This window comes from Barbus barbus (assembly GCF_936440315.1).
Source record: "Barbus barbus genome assembly, chromosome: 24".
NCBI lineage: Eukaryota > Metazoa > Chordata > Actinopteri > Cypriniformes > Cyprinidae > Barbus > Barbus barbus.
The window spans coordinates 13953945-13973824 of NC_136752.1; the positions used below are offsets into that span (position 1 = coordinate 13953945).

Below are 19880 nucleotides of genomic sequence, written 5' to 3' on the forward strand. Positions count from 1 at the left end.
CTGGTCTGGAGCCAGTTTAAGTCTAGTGGCAAGCTAAAGATGGACTTCCATAGAGGTGCTGGAAGCTGGTCCTGAGCCAGTCTCATCTTACTGTGCAGACTAAAAATACGTTGTAGTGAATGAGGCAACTCCTCTCTTGCCCTCCTGGCCGCCTGCCCACAATCAGCCCGGGAAAGAGAAGGCCTTGATTTTCACGTTGTATTCATGCCTGGCGTGCCATGAGCTCACATTAAACCATACCGTCTGCAGTCTCTTGGAGAAGTCAGACTATACTAGGGAAGCTTTTGATCTGGTAGAGCTGTTTTCAGTGCAGGTGCACATGAGGCTACATATAAAGCTTTGGTCCAGTATTGACATCTAGCATGTTTTGATATGGGATCAGATCTGTTTAATTGAACTAAATCAACTTATTGACTAAATGTAAGTCATTACAATAAATCTGTGAAGGACTACTTCTAGATGCAGTGAAATTCTCAAACAACTATATAAAACCTTCTAAGATCTGTTTACTTCTGATAATAAGCTTCAGATTAATATTTTAAATTATATGTTGACCAGTTTTGACTACCAACATACAACATCCAACTTTGTTTTTGTTTTTTTCTTCGGATCCGGTACAGATGGCTGATTATCTCTTACATGTGTCTGTTCTAGCAGTTTAATGTATCTTGATACAGTCTGGTTTGCATCACTGACTGTGAATAAGTGCTGTGTGCAGGCGTTCGGCTTCAAGTATATACAATGTATATCCCTAATAAAATCAATTTAGCAGTCTTGGAGTTTGGGCGAAGAGCGTTATAGTACGAACTAACACCTTACATGGCAGCTGGTATGATGTGTAAGTTAGAGAAGTTGTTTACATTCCAACAAGGGTTCATCTCCCCAGAAATGCATTTGTGAGAAAAATGGGAAGTTGGAATATTGAGGGGGTTATAGCTGCAGAAACCTACATTAATCAGTAAACATGATTGGAACAGGTGTTTGTGGTGAGTTGTTGTTTTAATAATTTATTTAAAAAAAAAAACATTCAAACGTTTTGGGTTGGTAGGATTATGTTTTTGAAAGAAGTATCTTATGCTAACCAAGGCAGCATTTATTTGATCAAAAAAAAAAAGTAAAACAATAATATTGTGAAGTGTTAATTTAAAATAACTTTTTATTTTAAGTGTTCACTAAAAAAAAATTATATTGTATTTGGCTGTCAATTTAACACATTAATTTAGAAAAATTTATTATATAAAAAATTAATGCATAATAATACCCTTGACCCATAGAGAATTTGACACGGCATCCTAAAAATGTGGCATCCATGGCAAGAGACGTGATGCAATGGGTAAAGATGTCCGTCTGCTTGTGTCCTAGACCATAGTTAACAAATAGCGCATGTGAACAGAACATGTGAACGTGTCGTGTCCTAAGTCTACCTCAGACAGATTGGTAAACTCAGTTGCAAAATGATAGATTGCTGTGGACTGAAGTGGTCAGAAAAACTTCTTCTAAAACCACTTTTGTGTATAGTATAATATAATATGTGTGTTTTAATAGTTTTGTTATGCATAGTAATAATTATTGATTTAATACTTTTATAATTAAGCTTATATTAAATAATTACATGGCATATTTGAAAATTCATTGGACATAACAGGACCATTTAAAAAGAGATATATAATTAAATATAATATAATAATCATATAATATTTTATATATATATGTATGTATATATGTATATATATGTATATATGTATATATGTATATGTGTGTATATGTATGTGTGTGTGTGTGTATATATATATATATATATATATATATGTGTATGTTATATAATTATGTAAAGTTTATTTAATCTGTTAACATATTAAAAGAACATAGTAAGAGTCACGAGCTTCTGTCTGAATTAGAAATTAATTTCTAAGAATATTTACCAGAACAAGGCCAAGTCGAGGTAGAAGAACTAGATGTGCAAAAGTGTTCCTCGTCCCAGTTGAATATGCTCTGTAAGAGAGGAAGGATGTCTAAATTTAGCTGCACAGTTTGTTTTGATTGGTCTCTTGTGTGAGTATAATGGTGCTGTCTCCTTTAGCTGTAGGCTTATGGGAGCCTTCCACAACTTACCTGACTGTTTATCACTATAGTTTAAGAAGACTGGTCTAACTCAAGCTCCCGGTCTCATTTGAAGGTGGAGAGTCTGTTTCACTCAAACCCTTGTGAACCGAACCCCTGTCAGAACAAGGCTTCGTGCTACAGCCTGCCGGGTGACTTCTACTGCGCCTGTCCTGAAGACTACGAGGGCAAGACCTGTGAAAACCGCAAGGACCACTGCAAGACAACCCCTTGCCAAGGTACTGCCCTTCCTGTTCTGCTGCCAACCGAGATGCAATAGCCAAAGATGACCTGCTTTTGTACCACCTTAACAGCCATCTGGTCTTATTCCTGCTTGTCTTATTTTCTTATTCCCAGTGATTGACAGCTGTACGATTGCTGTGGCGAGTAACAACTCAGATGGGGTTGTGAGACACATCAACTCTAATGTGTGTGGTCCTCGTGGCCGCTGTATCAGCCAGCCGGGCGGCAACTTCACCTGCGCCTGCGAGCTTGGCTTTACAGGAACCTATTGCCACGAGAGTGAGTGATCCTTACTGTTGTACCATTTTTCCTTTATCATATTCTTGTGACGCCTATTCATCCTTGTTTGTTTGCTTGCTTTTCAATTAATTTTGTTTATCCTTGCATAATAGATGGATAATTGACATGACCGCAGATTCTTGTGCTGTACAACTATTTTGAGCCAAACCTTTCTAATTCTTTACAACTAGCATCCTCACTCAAAATTAAAAAAAATTAAGACAAATTTTAAAATAAATAACACTTGTTTTATTAGTAGTCATAATTACTGATTTAACAATTTTATAAATAAATAGTTAGTTGCATAGTATATTTGAAAATGTATTTGTCATAATTGCCCATAAAGCCAATTAAGCTGAACATTATATATATATATATATATATATATATATATATATATATATATATATATATATATATATATATATATATATATATATATATATATATATATATATATATATATATATATATATATATATATATATATATATATATATATATATATATATATATATATATATATATATATATATATATATATATATATATAAAAATCCAAATGGACGCAATAGCATCTCTACAAAGTTCACATGATCAGTCTGATTTGTGTGGTTTTTGAACCCCATTGTCTATGTACATTTTGTTCTAAAATCTTGATGTTCATGGAAATTTTTTATATCGACTATCCAGATGTAAACGACTGCGTGAGCAATCCGTGTCGAAATGGAGGCACCTGCATCGACGGGATCACTTCTTTCCAATGCTTCTGTCCGGATGGCTGGGAGGGTGACCTCTGCGACCTCAGTGAGTGTCTGTCTTCATCATCTTGATCCTCTTTTACATTTAGTATCATACCTTTTTCACTTGTGTTTCTGCACTCAGATGTGAACGAGTGCAGTCGGAGCCCCTGTAAGAATGGTGGCCACTGTGTGGACCTGGTCAATGACTTCTACTGTGAATGTGCCAATGGCTGGAAAGGAAAGACCTGTCATTCACGTGAGTTACCTCTCCTTGTTTTATGTCAAAGTACTTCCTCTTTTCCTATTATGTAGTTTAACTGCATAAGTCAACTGACTGGTAATATTTTAAATCGTTGTTTGTGTCTTTAGGTGAAAGTCAATGTGATGCCACCACATGCAGTAATGGGGGGACCTGCTATGACCATGTAGACACTTTCCGCTGTGCCTGCCCTCCTGGATGGGGAGGAAGTACATGCAACACAGGTGAGTAGACCTCTGTGAAAGTTCCGTTTTCATACTTTATTCACAGTCAGGTTTCAAAGACATTTTGAATAAAAAAACATAAGCTCAAACTATCACTTACATGAAGCATTACAAATTATATAAACAAATCGGTCCCTCTCAGTGAGTTTTGCAATCCTGCATTCTCAACGCTCATTATACATGCTGTATAGTCAGGTTTATATTGTATTGTGGTTGCTGATTTAATTTATATAAATGGTCCTTCATTCGGTAACATTTCATTTTAAGGTGTCCTAGTTACACGTTACATGTACTCACTTATATAATAACAATGTATGCATAATTATATGCAAGTAACCCTAACCCTAAACCGAACCCTAATCCTAACCCTAACCACATAGTAAGTACATGTATTTAATAAATATTACTCAATATTTAAATGTATAATTATACTGTAACAAGGACACCTTAAAATAAAGTGTAACTCATTCATTGTTATTTCATTATTTTTAGATGTATATATTTATATTATTATTGCTTCTTAATTTGGTTCAGAGATTGAAACCATTTAAAAAATTTTTTGAAAAAATTAAACTTTTTTTTTTTTTAAATACCTATACAGAAAATGAATCCAAAATATTTTTCCAAATAATTAAATTGCACATACATTTATAAATAGTATGCATACATAAAATGCATATATTAAGTGTGTGTGTATATGCATAAATATCAGTTCCTAAACACTTTTCTAATAAACATCTAATATAATTAGTAATATACTTATTTTCCGTTTTATATTATACCATGGTTGCTCTTTTGATTTAACACAATGTACATAAAAGTACACAGTCTGTCGTCTATCTTTTGTCTTTTTTGCTTCAAAACAAATATTGCTATTCATTTTGGAGCTGGTTCATTTGATTCAAGGCTTAAAACTGTTATTAAGAATGTAATTTTAGTTGAAAATGAAAATTGTTTTTGATTTAGTAACATTCTGACATTTTCTTCAGACCCCTTAGCATGGCCCTTGGAAGACCCTAATTTGTCATAGACTAGTCTACAGAATCATTTGCCCACTTACTGTAACTTTTCCATTTCATCTTTCTACTTCAGCAAAGAACAGCACTTGCGCATCCAGCCCCTGCCTGAATGGAGGAACATGCGTGGGTGGTGGTGACACGTTCACCTGCATCTGTAAAGATGGCTGGGAGGGGCCCATCTGCGCTCAGAGTGAGTGAATTCCACCATTCACAATTTAGCTGCCAGTGCATGTCTGCATACCACTGAAAGCAAGCATCAAGATCCACAAAAGTTTTATATTACATCCGATCGATGCGCAAATCTCTCGCATTGACGCCCTCTTCCTCTCTTTTGATTCCTTGCAGACATCAACGACTGCAACCCTCACCCCTGGTAAGAAAACCTGTGTGGCTCCTCAGTTGTCCTCCTTATTTACTCTATTCTGCCCCGGGACGCTGGTAGATCTGTTGTGCCCTCTGTTTGGGGCGACCCTCCCCTTCCCTGTTCAACATAGACAGCTAGGAATAACCCTTCTAATGTGGCTTTCTGCCCTATTCCACCCTGTTGTTCCTGCCCCGCTAACCCCCATTATCTGTGAGCGGATGCACCGAGGGGAGGGGTTTGAGGGGGACGCTGGTTGTAAAGACTGGAGAAGATGTCCCTAAATCACCCCTAAATCCGACAGCTCAGGAGACCCTGGGCTGGTTTTAATGGGGACCACAATAGAGCCGATGGCCCTAAAAGAGCACCCCCAGCGGTGAGGGGAGGAGGGGACGGACAGGCTCTTTTTTTCTCCCAGCCTGCTCTGTCCTCCTGCCTTTCTTCATCGCTGACCTGGGAGCAAGGGATTTGGGAGGTGGGGCGGGAGTAGGGGGTGGGGATCCCAGCAAGGAGCCACTGTGGGGATTTGCATCTGAAAGGTGCCGGTATCCCGCATCCCTCTTCGTCCATTTCTCTTTCACTCTTCTCGTCCCTTTTTCCTGCCTTTCCACTTCTATGCATGAATATTTGAAGTATTATGTCAATCACTGGGGCGAAGGTGTCTCTTTGGCCTGATAACCTCATTGTCCTCGCGTCTCCTTGCAGCTACAATGGAGGAATCTGCGTGGACGGGGTGAACTGGTTCCGCTGTGAATGCGCCCCTGGATTCGCTGGGCCTGACTGTCGTATCAGTGAGTATCTCGGGGAGAAAGGAATAGGGATGTATAGAAAGAGGGTGTTGGTGGATTACCGAGCATCCCGTGGCCTTTGACCTCCTCGGGGGTCAAAGGTTAGCCATGGCTCACAAATAGACAGAGGAAATAAATTATTCAACCAATGGAAAAATTCCTCTCCTTGTGTCTCTTGTGGCCATTGATGGATCTGACTTACTTTTTAAGGATTCCATGCATTTCCCCGGCTTCATTTTCTGAGGTGCAGCCATGGGAACACCATCAATCCTGACACTTTATGTATTGATTTCAAATCACAGTTTTAGCTTTCCTGACCATTTGGCATTTCTGCCCTGGGCTGTAGGCGTATTGATATGAATGCATGTTCTCTTTGCTTCACCAGACATTGATGAGTGCCAGTCATTACCCTGCGCATACGGTGCCACCTGTGTGGATGAGATCAATGGCTTCCGATGTGTCTGCCCACTCGGTCGCACCGGACCTCAATGCCAAGAGTGTAAGAGTTATTGTTTAATCATTAAAACAGTCAATCTCTTTTTATCTCTCAGTTTGCTGATATTGAGAAATGGAACATAAAGACCCCATAAAGTCATGTGCTTTACTTGATGAGAGCCTCGAAAGTAGCCTGAACGGTTTATTTACTTCACAGTCATGAACATTATTTCTGCATGTTAGTCAGAAGCAGGTGAGACATTCTCTCTAGTGCAGGATAAGTCATAAATATTTTTTGTATGTTTCCTGGAAAATAAACACTGTACATTTTAAATGCATATACTACTGTTCAAAAGTTCAGAGTTGGTAAGATTTTTCAAATGTTTTAAAAAGTCTTTTATGCTCACAAGTGCTGCACTTATTTGATAAAAAATACAGTAAAATATTTCTACAAATATAAAACAACTGTTTTCTATTTTAATATATTTTAAAATGTCATGTATTTTTGTGATGGCAAAGCTGAATTTTCAGCAGCCATTACTTCAATGTCACATGATCCTTCAGAAATCATAATAATATGGTGATTTGCCACACTAGAATATAGAAGAGCTAAAAGCTAATAGATGTGGATCTAAAGCCAATAAACAAGGAATATGGTTCCTAAAGAGTGAATGACATGAAAGGCAGACGGCATCGTTCGTAGGACCATTGACCTGGCATCATGTGACTTAAATCATTCCAGACAGGAAAGGGATCTGCTCCTAAATTAGAATTGGCCCCAGTCTTACGGTGTTTGTGTTTGTGTTGTGGTGCAGTCATTGGCATTGGGAAGACGTGTCACTATGCTGGACTTCAGTTCCCACATGGCAGCCACTGGGAGGAAGAATGCAACACTTGTCAATGTGTCAACGGCAAAGTGGAGTGCACCAAGGTAAATGTCTGAAGAAAAAATGTCAAAAACAAGTCTTTATTTTTCTCTTTTTATTTATAGAAATAAATGAATGCGTTTATGACACTTTCTCAGGTGGTGTGTGGCCGGCGGCCGTGCCTGTTGCCAGGAACACCAGGGCGAGAGCTTCACTCCTGTCCAGGAGGTCGTGAATGCCTGGAGCACAACTTCCTGACGTGCCTCTCTCCCCCTTGCCACCAGTGGGGGTTTTGTTCAAGCCCTGATGCCGCACCAACCATTCAAACTAAATGTGAGCCCAACTCAGTCTATCTGGACAAGAGCTGTGCTCGCATCACCCTTATATTCAACAGGGACAAATTACCCACAGTAAGTATTCACCTATAAGTTGGTGTTTTGTTTCATTACACAAAAACCCTGTGGTGGTACCATGGTACAGTGATGGTCTATAAGATGGCATTAAAAAATATGGTATTACAAGCTACCATGTCCTGAAAACATGGTAATAACACTTTGTTATCGCCATTGTCTGCATCCAATTCATGAGACACACTACAGACTACAGGCATGCAATAAATTGATTGAAAATGACGCGTTTATCAAAGAATTCTGAAAAGACACAGCAGTTTTTCCACAAAAGTATTTAGCAACACAACTGTTTCAACATTGATGATAATGTTTCTTGAGCACCAAGTCAGCATATTAGAATGATTTCTAAAGGATCAAGTGACACTGAAGACTGGAGTAATGATGCTGAAAATTCAGCTTTGTCATCAAATGAAAAAATGACATTAATATTTTATATTACAGTTTTTACTGTAGACTTGATCCAATAAATACATCCTTGGTGAGCATAAGAAAAGTTCAAAAACTTACAGACTTCTAATTTTGAAGGATATTGTGTCCAGAAAATCATGGTATTACCAGGGTAACATGATCACAAAGACATGGCAGTAACATTACTTTAATATTACCATAGCCTTATCTCAAGAAATGTTGATATATTTCTGAAAATATCATAATACCATTGTACTTTGGTATTGTAGTTGTCCAAAATATGTCTAAAAATTCCATAAAATATGATAGTACCAGGGTACCATGTCCACAAAGCAATGGTGTTAGTGTGGTACTTTCCAGTAATCTGTCTATGTCCAGATAAATGTATATTGCCAAGCCACAATGTCCAAAAAAACATGGTAGTGTTACAGGATATGGTACCGTACCTTTTTGATCCTTTTCCTAACGTAATTACATTATGATCCACAATAGTGTGTTTTTCTGAAATATTCCTCTAAGTACGCACTATGCCTTCTAGGGAACGACAGTGGAGAACGTCTGCTCAGAGCTGAGGTATATGCCTTCCACGCGGAGCCTGGCGAAAGATCACACTCTCTTGGTTCTTTGTGACCTCTCCTACAAAAACCAGGATGCAGTAGAGGTGGCCATCGTAAGTACATTTTAAAGACCCTAAGGAGGGCTTTCTGTGCTTGCATGTTTTATATTCATGAGTCCTTTGCACGCCTGTACCCTTCACACAGCAGAGTTGTGTGGGCCCCTAAGATCTATTCTCAGTGGAATAGAAAGTCAAAGCCATGGGGGTCCTGGATTCTCATCGCACAGATCTGTTAATGGATGCAAATTTTATTTCCTCACCGAGTCGAGCGCAGTTTCTCAAAATGCCCAAACGCCCAGAGCAATGCCAACCGGCCACCTCTTCAAACCAGCCCATTGTGTTGTAATGAGATTCAGTTGACTGACCAGCATCGGGCCGTACTGCATTGCAGCATTCCCTCCACCCACATGGAGAGCGCTGGAACTGGGCTTCAGCGCATCTCACACAGCCTTAGGATATACGCTTTTGTCTTTAGACAATGAAATGTTGCACAACCAAATAATCTTGAAGTAATCCTTGAAATAACATAAAAAGACATACTTGGGTAATGATATGAAAATTAATATCTTTGTGCTGCCAGGTGTAATATGAAGCCGCTTTTACTGCGTTCAATGAAACATTTTGCCTTGCGGAAGTAACTTTCAAATAGTGGTTACCTACAAATGCATCCTTTATCCTCGATCAGATTACACTAAATCCGTGCACTGTTGTAACAAGTCACTAACTGAAGGCCCGTGTTTAACTGGCCTGACTCATTAAAATGGAACCTGTAGGCAGGAACTTTGAACAGCTGCAGGTTTTTGCATGTTGAAAACCGAATAGAGTTGAAATGGAGTCTACTGCTATTTGGATAAAGACTGCTCTTGTTTTAGTTATTTTAGTGAGCGTATTGTCATAGATTGATTAGATTGAAGTCTCTTTTTGTTCTCGTATCAAAATGTTAGTTTTTGGGGTCTGTAGCACAATACTTGTACGATGTAAACAAATTTGAAACATTCGAGTTGTGGCGTGGTTTAACCATCCATTGCCCACTGGTTCCTCCACAACCAAATATTTTGGTTTACAAGACATAAACTTGGATGTAGAAGATCAACAAATAAAGGATAGTTAAGTGTCATCGCAGCAGTAAATAATTATACATTGTTCCTTTTGTAGGTGGTTTTTACTTGTAATCTTTGGAATGCAATCTAATATATTTTTAATCCCCGCTATTTCTCCTGCAGTCGTTCCAGCAGGACGAGCAGCCTAACCACAGTCAGATCCAGGAGGCAGCTAGTACCATAGTCAGCATGCTGTCAAAGCGGCACAACAGCACTGTCATGCTTGCCGTCATCGAGGTCAAAGTGGAGATGCCAGTCATGTCCCAGCCAGTGGGTGAGTAGAGCAGGGGCCAACTGGCCTCAAAGCTAATGCCTTCATCCCCCGACCGAGTATCAATTCCCCGTCTCCTCCAATTAGTGCATCTTAAATGTCTTTGTGAATCACAGGAGGAAGGGTAGGATCCAGCAGTTGTGGACAGGAGGCCATAAACCGGTGACATATACAGTGCCCTCCATAAGTATTGGAACAGTAAAGACAAAATTGCTCTGTTGGCTGTGGAGTCAAGACATTTACAAATATGATTAAAAGATGAATATGAGACAAAACTACAGAAAGTCACATTTTATTATTGGGTGATTCAACACATAGATGTTTTACCAGCTAAGACGTTCAGCACTTTTAGAGTTTCATCCCTCTATCTGATGTGAGCATAAGTATTGGAACAGTTTCCTCACAGGTCTTTCTTAGTGATCAGCTGTGTCCTGTTGCATTAATTCTTCAGATATTAAAAGCAGGGAATGTATCGTATCAGTTATATCCATTACTTCTGTATTCTGAATCGTGCATTCGATGATGACACACACAAACCAGGATGAAGATGAGGAAGCTGACTTTGAGAGAAAAGCAAGCAATTTGGATGCTCAAAGAAAAGAGGAAGTCAGTTAGAGCTATAGCAAAATGATCCCAAGCATACAGCCTCATCTGTAAAGCATGGAGGAGGTGGTGTCATGGCATGGGCATGCATGGCTGCCTCTGGAACAGCCCCTCTCAACTTTACTGATGACTTGATGTATGATGACAGTAGCAGAATGAATTTGGAATGGTGCAAAACCTTCTTGCCTACCAATATTCAAGAAAATGCCACCAGATTCATTGGGAAGTGCTTCATATTGCATCAGGACAATGACCCAAAACACCCTGCCAGTTCAGTCAAGGAATTTATAAGGGCAAAGAAATGGGAAGTCTTAGATTGCCCAAGTCAATCTCCAGATTTAAATTTGATTGAACATGAATTTCACGAGATGAAGAGGAGGGTTAAAGGCAGAAACTCCCCAAAACAAGCAACAACTGGAATTGGCTGCATTAAAGGCTTCTGTGTATTTCAAAGGATGAGAGCAAGAGTCTGGTGATGTCTATGTGTCACAGACTCACTGCTGTGATTGTGCGCAAGAGATCTGCAACTACATACTAGCTTTTAATCTTTTATATCTGCCTTATGTTCAACTGTCCCAATACTTATGCTCACATCAATGAGTGGGATGAACTCTAAAAGTGCTGTTCTTTTTATTTGGTAAAACATGCATGTGTTGAAACGGCTAATAATAAAATGTGATATTCTGTAGTTTTGTCTCATATTCATCTTAATTCATTTTAATCATATTTGGAAATGTCTTGACTCCACAGCCAACAGAGCAATTTTGTCTTTACTGTTCCAATACTTATGGAGGGAACTGTAACTCCTCCACAGTCATCAGTCACGCCACAGCGATACATTAACAAGAATGATGGGACGAACTTAATGATTTTTGTGGTTAAGACAATTATAAATGTGTTTTAAAAACATTAAATTTTTATATATATATAATATATATATAATATATAATTTTTATTTTTTTTATTTTTTTTTAAACCTATAGGAATTAAAGCAAAATATGTTGCTCTTTTTCTGCCTCATTTTGGTTCTGTAATGTCATTGTCAATATTAAAAAATATACTATTTCGTCCAATAAAAAAGAAATCTAAAATAAGTCTTATCAATAGTTAATGAATGTTTAAGTGGCTTCTGATCTTAAAAATAATTTCTAATTTAATTTATATAATTATTTTAGTGTTTATTTTATTCATTATTGTAAATACAAAATGATGTGTTTTATTATATTATTTTATTTTGCTTCAAATAACATTGAAAAATGTATTTGTCTACAACTAAATATCTAATGCTGGCCCATGGAAGTATCTATTTTTATTTAATTTTTTTCCTTTTTATTCGAAACATTCCCAAACGCATTAACTATATCATGAAATATCTCGATTGTCATCTTTATAGATTATGATGGTCAGAGTAGCCTAATAATGTGGTCTATTAACTATGCAGATATGGGTGTCATGCCATAACATTTTTTAATACGACTGAATTTATTTTTAATGTGAATATTAAAAACGTTGTAAGTTAGGCTACTTATCAGAATCAGAATGAGCTTTATTGGCCAAGTATGTTTACACATACGAGGAATTTGTTATAGTGACAGAAGCTCCACAGTGCAACAGAACAGGACATGGATAATAAAATAATAATATACAAATATCCAAATAGGCAATGTACAAAACAGCAAAAACACAATATATAATATAGACAATTATGTGTGTACAGGTCTGATATGTGCAATTTTGAAATGAAAAAAATAAAAATAAGCAAGTGTGGTGAATAAATAATGTATAACAGAGTTGTGCGTTCCGCGTTTTGTCAAGTGTTCAGGAGATGGATTGCCTGAGGGAAGAAACTGTTCCGGTGTCTGGTCGTTCTGGTGCTCAGAGCTCTGTAGCGTCGACCAGACGGTAACTGTTCAAAGAGGGAGTGTGCTGGATGTGAGGGGTCCAGAGTGAATTTGCCAGCCCTTTTGCTCACTCTGGATGAGTAAAGTTCTTGAAGAGTGGGGAGGGTTGTACCAATGATTCGCTCAGCAGTCCGAACTACCCTCCGTAGTCTTCTGAGGTCAGATTTGGTAGCTGAGTTGAACCAGACAGTTATTGAGGTGCAGAGGATGGATTCAATGATGGCAGAGTAGAACTGTTTCAGCAGCTCCTGTGGCTGGTTGAACTTCCTCAGCTGGCGAAGGAAGTACAACTTCTGCTGGGCCTTTTTGACAATAGAGTCAATGTGATTGTCCCACTTCAGGTCCTGAGAGATGGTGGTGCCCAGGAATCTGAATGACTCCACTGCAGTCACAGTGCTGTTCATGATGGTGAGTCGGAGGAGTGCAGGGGGGTTTCTCCTGAAGTCCACAATCATCTCCACAGTTTTGAGCGTGTTAAGCTCCAGGTTGTTAAGACTGCACCATACAACCAGCTCCTTAACCTCCTGTCTGTAAGTAGACTCGTCACCATCCTGAATGAGTGAAGTGACATTCAGCCAAGTATGGTGACCCATACTCTGAATTCGTGCTCTGCATTTAACCCATCCAACGTGCACACACACAGCAGTGAACACACACACACCGTGAACATACACCCGGAGCAGTGGGCAGCCAGTTGGGGGTTCGGTGCCTTGCTCAAGGGCACCTCAGTCGTGGTATTGAGGGTGGAGAGAGCGCTGGACATTCACTCCCCCCACCTACAATCCCTGCCGGCCCGAGTCTCGAACCCGCAACCTTTGGATTACGAGTCCGACTCTCTAACCATTAGGCCACGACTTCCCACGAGGCCGATCAGTGTGGTGTCATCTGCTAACTTCAGGAGCTTGACAGAGGGGTCTTTAGATGTGCAGTCGTTGGTGTACAGGGAGAAGAGCAGTGGGGAGAGAATGCAGCCCTGAGGAGCTCCAGCTCCTTTGCACAGCTCTTCACTAGTTGCTGCCTGTCTGTCAGACAATCCACTGATCCACTGACAGACAAAGGTGGGGAGGGAGAGCTGTGTCAGTTTATTCTGAAGGGTGTCAATGATAATGGTGTTAAAAGCGGAGCTGAAGTCCACAAACAGGATCCTCACATAAGTCCCTGGTCTGTCCAGATGCTGCAGGATGAAGTGCAGTCCCATATTGACTGCATCATCCACAGACCTGTTTGCTCTGTAGGCAAACTGCAGGGGGTCCAGTGATGTCCTTCAGATAAGCCAAAACCAGTCTTTAAAATGATTTCATGGCCACAGACGTTAGAGCCATAGGTCTATAGTCATTAAGTCCAGTAATTTTGGGTTTCTTTGGGACGGGGGTGATGGTGGAGCATTTTCAGCATGAGGGGACTTTGCACAGCTCCAGTGATCTGTTGAAGATCTGTGTGAAGATGGGGGCCAGCTGATCAGCACAGGTTTTTAGTTAGGCTGGTGACACCGTCTGGGCCTGGTGCGTTCCTCCTCTTGTTCTTTCTGAAGACCTGGCGCACCGCGTCTGACCTGGCGCACCTCATTTTCGCTGATCTGAATTGTAGGTGTGGGGGAGAGGGGGATTGCTGCAGGTATGAATGGTTGTGTGTAGAGGTGTACAGAGCGGGTGTGGGGTGATTTTTTTTTTTTTTTTTTTTTTCCTCAAACCTGCAATAAAACTCATTCAGGTCGTCTGCTAGTTGTTGATTCTCCAGAGTACTGGGGGATGGTGTCTTGTGACTGGTGATATCTTTCATACCTTTCCACACAGAAGCAGAATCACTGGAAGAGAATTTGTTCCTTAGCTTGTCAGAATAATTCCTCTTTGCCACTCTGATCTCCTTTTCCAGTGTGTATTTGGCCTGTTTGTACATGACTTTATCCCCCTTTCTGTAAGCATCTTCTTTGGCTTGACGGAGCTGTCTGAGTTTTGCAGTGAACCATGGTTTGTCATTGTTATAGGTTAAATGGGTCCTGGAAGGAATGCACATATCCTCACAGAAACTGATATATGAAGTTACAGTCTCTGTGAGCTCATCCAGATCGGTGGCAGCAGCTTCAAAAACAGTCCAATCAGTGAGAGAGAAACAGGCTTGTAAATCCCGCTCTGTTTCATTAGTCCATCTTTTAACAGTTCTTAATACAGATTTTGCAGATTTAAGTTTCTGCCTGTAGGTCGGAATAAGATGAACCAAACAGTGATCAGAGAGTCCTAAAGCTGCTCGTGGGACAGAATGATATACGTCCTTTATTGTTGTGTAACAGTGATCCAATATATTACTGTCTCTGGTGGGACATGTGATGTGCTGTCTGTATTTTGGCAGTTTGCAGGAGAGATTTGCTTTAGTAAAGTCCCCAAGAATGATTAAAACAGAGTCCGGGTGTTTTTGTTCTGTGTCTGTGATTTTGATCAGCGAGTTTCTGTAAAGCTGAGCTCACGTGCGCTTGCGGTGGAATGTAGACACTCACGAGAATGAACGAGCAGAACTCCTGCGGCGAATAGAACGGCTTGCAGTTAATGAAGAGCGTTTCTAGATCTGAACATCTTCTTTAACACAGTTACATCTGTACACCACCTCTCCTTGACGTAAAAGCACGTCCCGCCACTGCGCGATTTCCCCGTTGATTCTGCATCCCGATCTGCTCTGATCAGCAGGAAGTTAGCCAGATGTAGCACGCTGTCCGGTATGTCGCCATTCAGCCAGGTTTCCGTGAAACACAGAGCAGCAGAGTTAGAAAAATCCTTGTTTGTCCGAGAGAGCAGAAGGAGTTCATCAGTTTTGTTGGGTAGAAAGCGGAGATTCGCCAGATGGATGCTATGCAATGGCATTCGAAATCCGCACTGACAAAGCTTCACAAGTGCTCCAGCTCGCTTCCCCCATCTACACGTTCTGAAGCGTTTGACAAGAGCTACAGCTCCGCCAACTACAATGTCCAGCAAAACATCCGAATAGTCAAAATCCGGTAAAACATTTTGTGGTGTGTTCTGCCGAATGTTCAGCAGGTCATCCCTGGTAAAACTGATCGTATTTGAGTAACAAAAGACTGGAAAAACAAACAAAAATAGTACAAACACTGAAGAGCCAAGCACAGTAGCTGCCATCTGCGGCGCCATCTTAGATATTATCGTATCATAACACTTTCATTGAAAGTGAACAAAGAACATTTACATTATCAAAGAACATTTTCACTGACAGTCTAGAGTTCAAGCACTCTCAAAAACTCCCCTTAAAATCACTGAAGCTGTTTACACTGTGAAATTAATCTTACTTACAGATTCATACATACTTCTGCATGAGAGAATTCGCCAGGGTATTCAGTCAGCGAGCCAGTGAAGAAAACACCAGCATTTTAGCGATGACTCATCTGAACACCTCTGATTGGCCATTGTGTTCATAAGCTCAACGGAATCGTTTGGGATTGGTTATAATGCACCGCTAAACAAACGCATCTGTCTCTGGCTCAGCGCCAGCCAGCGAAAGCAGATTTGAATTTAGAAGCTGATGATATGACGCGCTGAACGATTTAATAACGCTGGTGTGATTGTATCAAATATAGCAAATATTATTTGGCTGGTTTTTTTGTCTTTTTGAAGCTGCATTCAAAATCCACTTGGCTCAAAAATTTGAGGGGGCACGTGCACTTTGAATGGGCATGACGCCTCTGTATTTTGTCTAATTAATAAAAACTTGTTAGTAGCTAATTAGTGACTGAAGTGATTTTTGATCTTAATTATAAAGTTATATAAATTGTATAAATAATTTTTTGTTTTAGAGCGTTTATTGCTATTTGAATTAAGCCCAATTTATACTTCTGCGTCGGACCTATGGCTTAGCCGCTGTGTCGGTTTTCAATTATACTTCTGCGTCGACATGCAGTACACATGCTGGTGTAACCCACAACCACGGCAAAAGCCGAAGTAGTGGTGTGGCTCGTCGGAGAAGCATTATAGCTGTGATGGCAGCAAAGAAATATCAAATCATTACGTTAAATCATAATTTAAAATTACAAAAAGGGGACAACAACGGAACAGGAGATGGCATTCTTTCAATCTCCACAAGGACGTGTACCACGGCAGATCAACATTGTCTGTCGCGGACAACTACTGTATAATGCTATGTACTATAATAAATAAGACACTTGTTCTTTGCTTTGTTTTATTTTAAATAAGAAGGTGTAACATTGAACTATATTACAGTGCTCATAAACACACACAAAACTCAAGTACATACGGAGGGAGGGGTTCTAGCAGACCAATCACAGCGCTTGCGGTCTGCATAGAATTGACGCGCTGTTTTAGAATTGACGCACGTCAGGTACGGTGTAGGTTACAGTGTAGGCCTGTGCGTCTCTACATAGGCTACGCCGTAGGTTCGACGCAAAAGTATAAATTGGTCATTAGACAATGTTTACATATTTATTAATTGTGCTGTTAAATGATTAATCGCACCCAAAATAAAAGTTTTTGTTACACACACATATTTTGAAAATATTTACATGTATATATTTATATTCATATAATTTATATAATAAATATATTTACTATATAAACGTAATTGTTTTAAAATGTATACATGCATGTGTTTGTATTTATATATACATAATAAATATACACTACACACATTATGTAAACAAAATCTTTTATTTTGGATGTGATTTAATCGTTTGACAGCACTAATATTTATGTCATATATACGCACCATTTTATGTTATTAATATATACACACTATTTTGTCTTGAATAATATAAAAAAAAATTGGTGGAATGAGCGTCCACAATTAAATATCAAATGTTGGCCAATCAAAATATCCACTAATGAGCTTTACTGATAAATTGACTTACATTGGGCAATAACCAATATAGTTTTTATGTCGTACATCCCTACTTTTTGTTCATTATTTTTGGCTGACTTGATTCTCTTTCCATACAGACTACCTGGTGCCCGTGTTGTGTGTCATCCTGTGCGTACTCTGGGTCTTCTGCGTCATTGTCTGCGTGTGGTGGACCCGTAAGCGGCGAAAAGAGCGCGAGAGGCGGGAGCGGGTGCCCATGGAGGAAAGTGTCAACAACCAGTGGGAACCGCTGAGGCCCGTGACGCGGCCACAGCACAAGGACAACCGAGACGTGCAGTACGAACGCACCAAGCTCATGGGCTCCCCGGATCGGACCTGCACAAGCGGGGAGGACGACGAGGAGATGGAGGAGGAAGGGCTGGAGCTGGTGGAAGAGGGGGGCAAGCGTCCCATCCAAAAGTACTCTAAACCTGCAACGCGGACCAAGAACGGGCTGATCTGCACCACGCGGAGCAGCGGCAGCAGCAGCAGCAGCCCTTCCCTCAAAGCACCCCACTGGACAGGCTTCAGCCCAAAGGACAACAACTGTAAAAATGTCAATAACGCCACCACCGGCCAAGAGCACAAAGAACACTGCGTATGAGCTCCGACGAGCAGGACAAGGAGACCGAGGCCATCTCAGAAAGACAGACTGTTGTTCCCCCATGTGTTATATTTTTATTTTTGATTTCTTTTGAGGCTGATAAAGTGGCAAATTTTTTCGTTCTTTTTTTATGTACAGAGGAAGCAAATTGTATTTCTTTAAAAAGCCTTGAGAAGCCTTGCTTTGTTTTCAGAGAAAAAAAAACTGCTGGATTAGGAGCAGGACTAAGGAACTCGTGAGAGAAACCGTATAAAGACTTTTACGTTGTTGTTTACAAATGGTTGTGCTTTTGATTTAGCTTCGAGTGGCCCAATTTCGGTGCAGACCACGTGCGGGGGGTGGGGGATGCTGGCTTCGAGGATCCCCCTTCAACTGTTCATCTGTTCTCCTTCCACGCCTGCCTTACCGAGCTCGTCGTCCATGAGGAGGGCTACAGTGCCTATAAAGTGGCCTTGTTTTTCTGTCCTTTCTGTCGTCTTGGCTGAACGCTCTTTAAAAAACGGATTGCAGTATTTTGAGTCGGTCGCAAGTGCCTTCGGACAAGCCCCTCGGTTTCAGGGTCTCCTGACCTGATAGATCACAACAAAGAGAGGCTGGTCTTAAGAGCAGCTCCCATATCACCATCAAGGTATTCAACAAAGACAAGAGATTTGTAAATATCTGTATATAATAAAGGACTCGCTGTGTATATTTGAATTTAGTAACTTAAGTCACTTTTTTTTATTATTATTATTATTATTATTACTATTATGATTTAAATATGATTATTGTTTTTTCTTTTTTTTACACCATTCCTTTTATTTATGCCAGTTGATATGGCAGGTTTTGTAAGATGTATACAGCGTCCCACAGTCAGAACAAAAATATAATCAGAGATCATCCTATTATGTTGTTGGTTTTGTTTTCACTAGACACATATACAATCGTGTGCTGTATTGTGGCGTGTGTTCACCTCCTTAAAGACCCCATTCCCTTTCCACACCTGTCCTTTCTTGCTGATCATAAAACCATGTTGCTTGTTTCTTGTAAAGATGCTGATATGTCAAAAAGATGTTTTCTCCTCCTTTTTTGTTTGTTTGTTTGGTTGGAACAAAACTTCATGAAGGGAACAATTATGTTGTACAGCATTTGTAGTCGAGGTACCAGCTCAAAGAAATGGATTACCTCAGAAATGGCTGGCTATGATTTGATTTCTTTCATCATGATGTTAAATCTAAGATTTAGTTTTTTGCTTTTGGGAAGATGAGAAACTTTCAAACGGTTCCTGAACAATTGGTTCAGTCAAATGCAAGTAAACAAGTATAAATAAGCAAGTTAAGCTCAATGTCCGTTATGGAAGGGAAGCGGGGTGGAGCTGGAGGAGAGTTTTTTTTTTTTTTTTTTTTTTTGCTTTGTTTTTAAACTGTAATTTTTAATTTTTTTTGTACAGAAGAATTGCTCTGAAAAAAAGTTATTTGGTTCATTTAGTGGAATTTATGTTTGTTCTTAGAAATAAATCAAACTATTTATTAAAGCATTTTATAACAATGTGCTCAAGAAAACCGCTGTCTGTTGGTATTTAGTACTAAAGGCGCTGGCCTGAGTTTGTGGTAAGTCTTTTCATCATATCGTATTACCGATACAACAAAATAATCCCCCTTCCTCTGGTAAAGGTGAGGACAACTCTGGATCGATACAGGAACTTGTGCTTCCAGTCGAGATGCTACTGACAGGAAGCAGCCAATGGTAACTGGTCTCCTGTTCTCGGCTGACTGCTGGCTGGCCAATGGACAGCGGGTTTCTCATGGCTTCATCTG

General features: G+C 39.8%; 1 protein-coding gene across 2 annotated transcripts in view; it reads left to right on the forward strand.

Moving 5' to 3' along the window:
* LOC306844319 (protein jagged-2-like) overlaps positions 1-18778 on the forward strand; it is a 56192-nt gene extending 37414 nt beyond the window's left edge. For both annotated transcript variants that reach the window (XM_079376346.1, XM_079376347.1), the window contains 14 exons: positions 2177-2339; positions 2458-2622; positions 3316-3429; positions 3508-3621; positions 3735-3848; positions 4941-5057; positions 5213-5240; positions 5934-6019; positions 6402-6515; positions 7267-7382; positions 7476-7727; positions 8674-8805; positions 9975-10125; positions 17579-18778. In XM_079376346.1, coding sequence (XP_079232472.1) covers positions 2177-2339; positions 2458-2622; positions 3316-3429; positions 3508-3621; positions 3735-3848; positions 4941-5057; positions 5213-5240; positions 5934-6019; positions 6402-6515; positions 7267-7382; positions 7476-7727; positions 8674-8805; positions 9975-10125; positions 17579-18084 — 2172 coding nt within the window. In that variant the 3' untranslated portion in view covers positions 18085-18778. The remainder of the gene's footprint in view (positions 1-2176; positions 2340-2457; positions 2623-3315; positions 3430-3507; positions 3622-3734; positions 3849-4940; positions 5058-5212; positions 5241-5933; positions 6020-6401; positions 6516-7266; positions 7383-7475; positions 7728-8673; positions 8806-9974; positions 10126-17578) is intronic.
* Positions 18779-19880: the final 1102 nt, after the last annotated feature.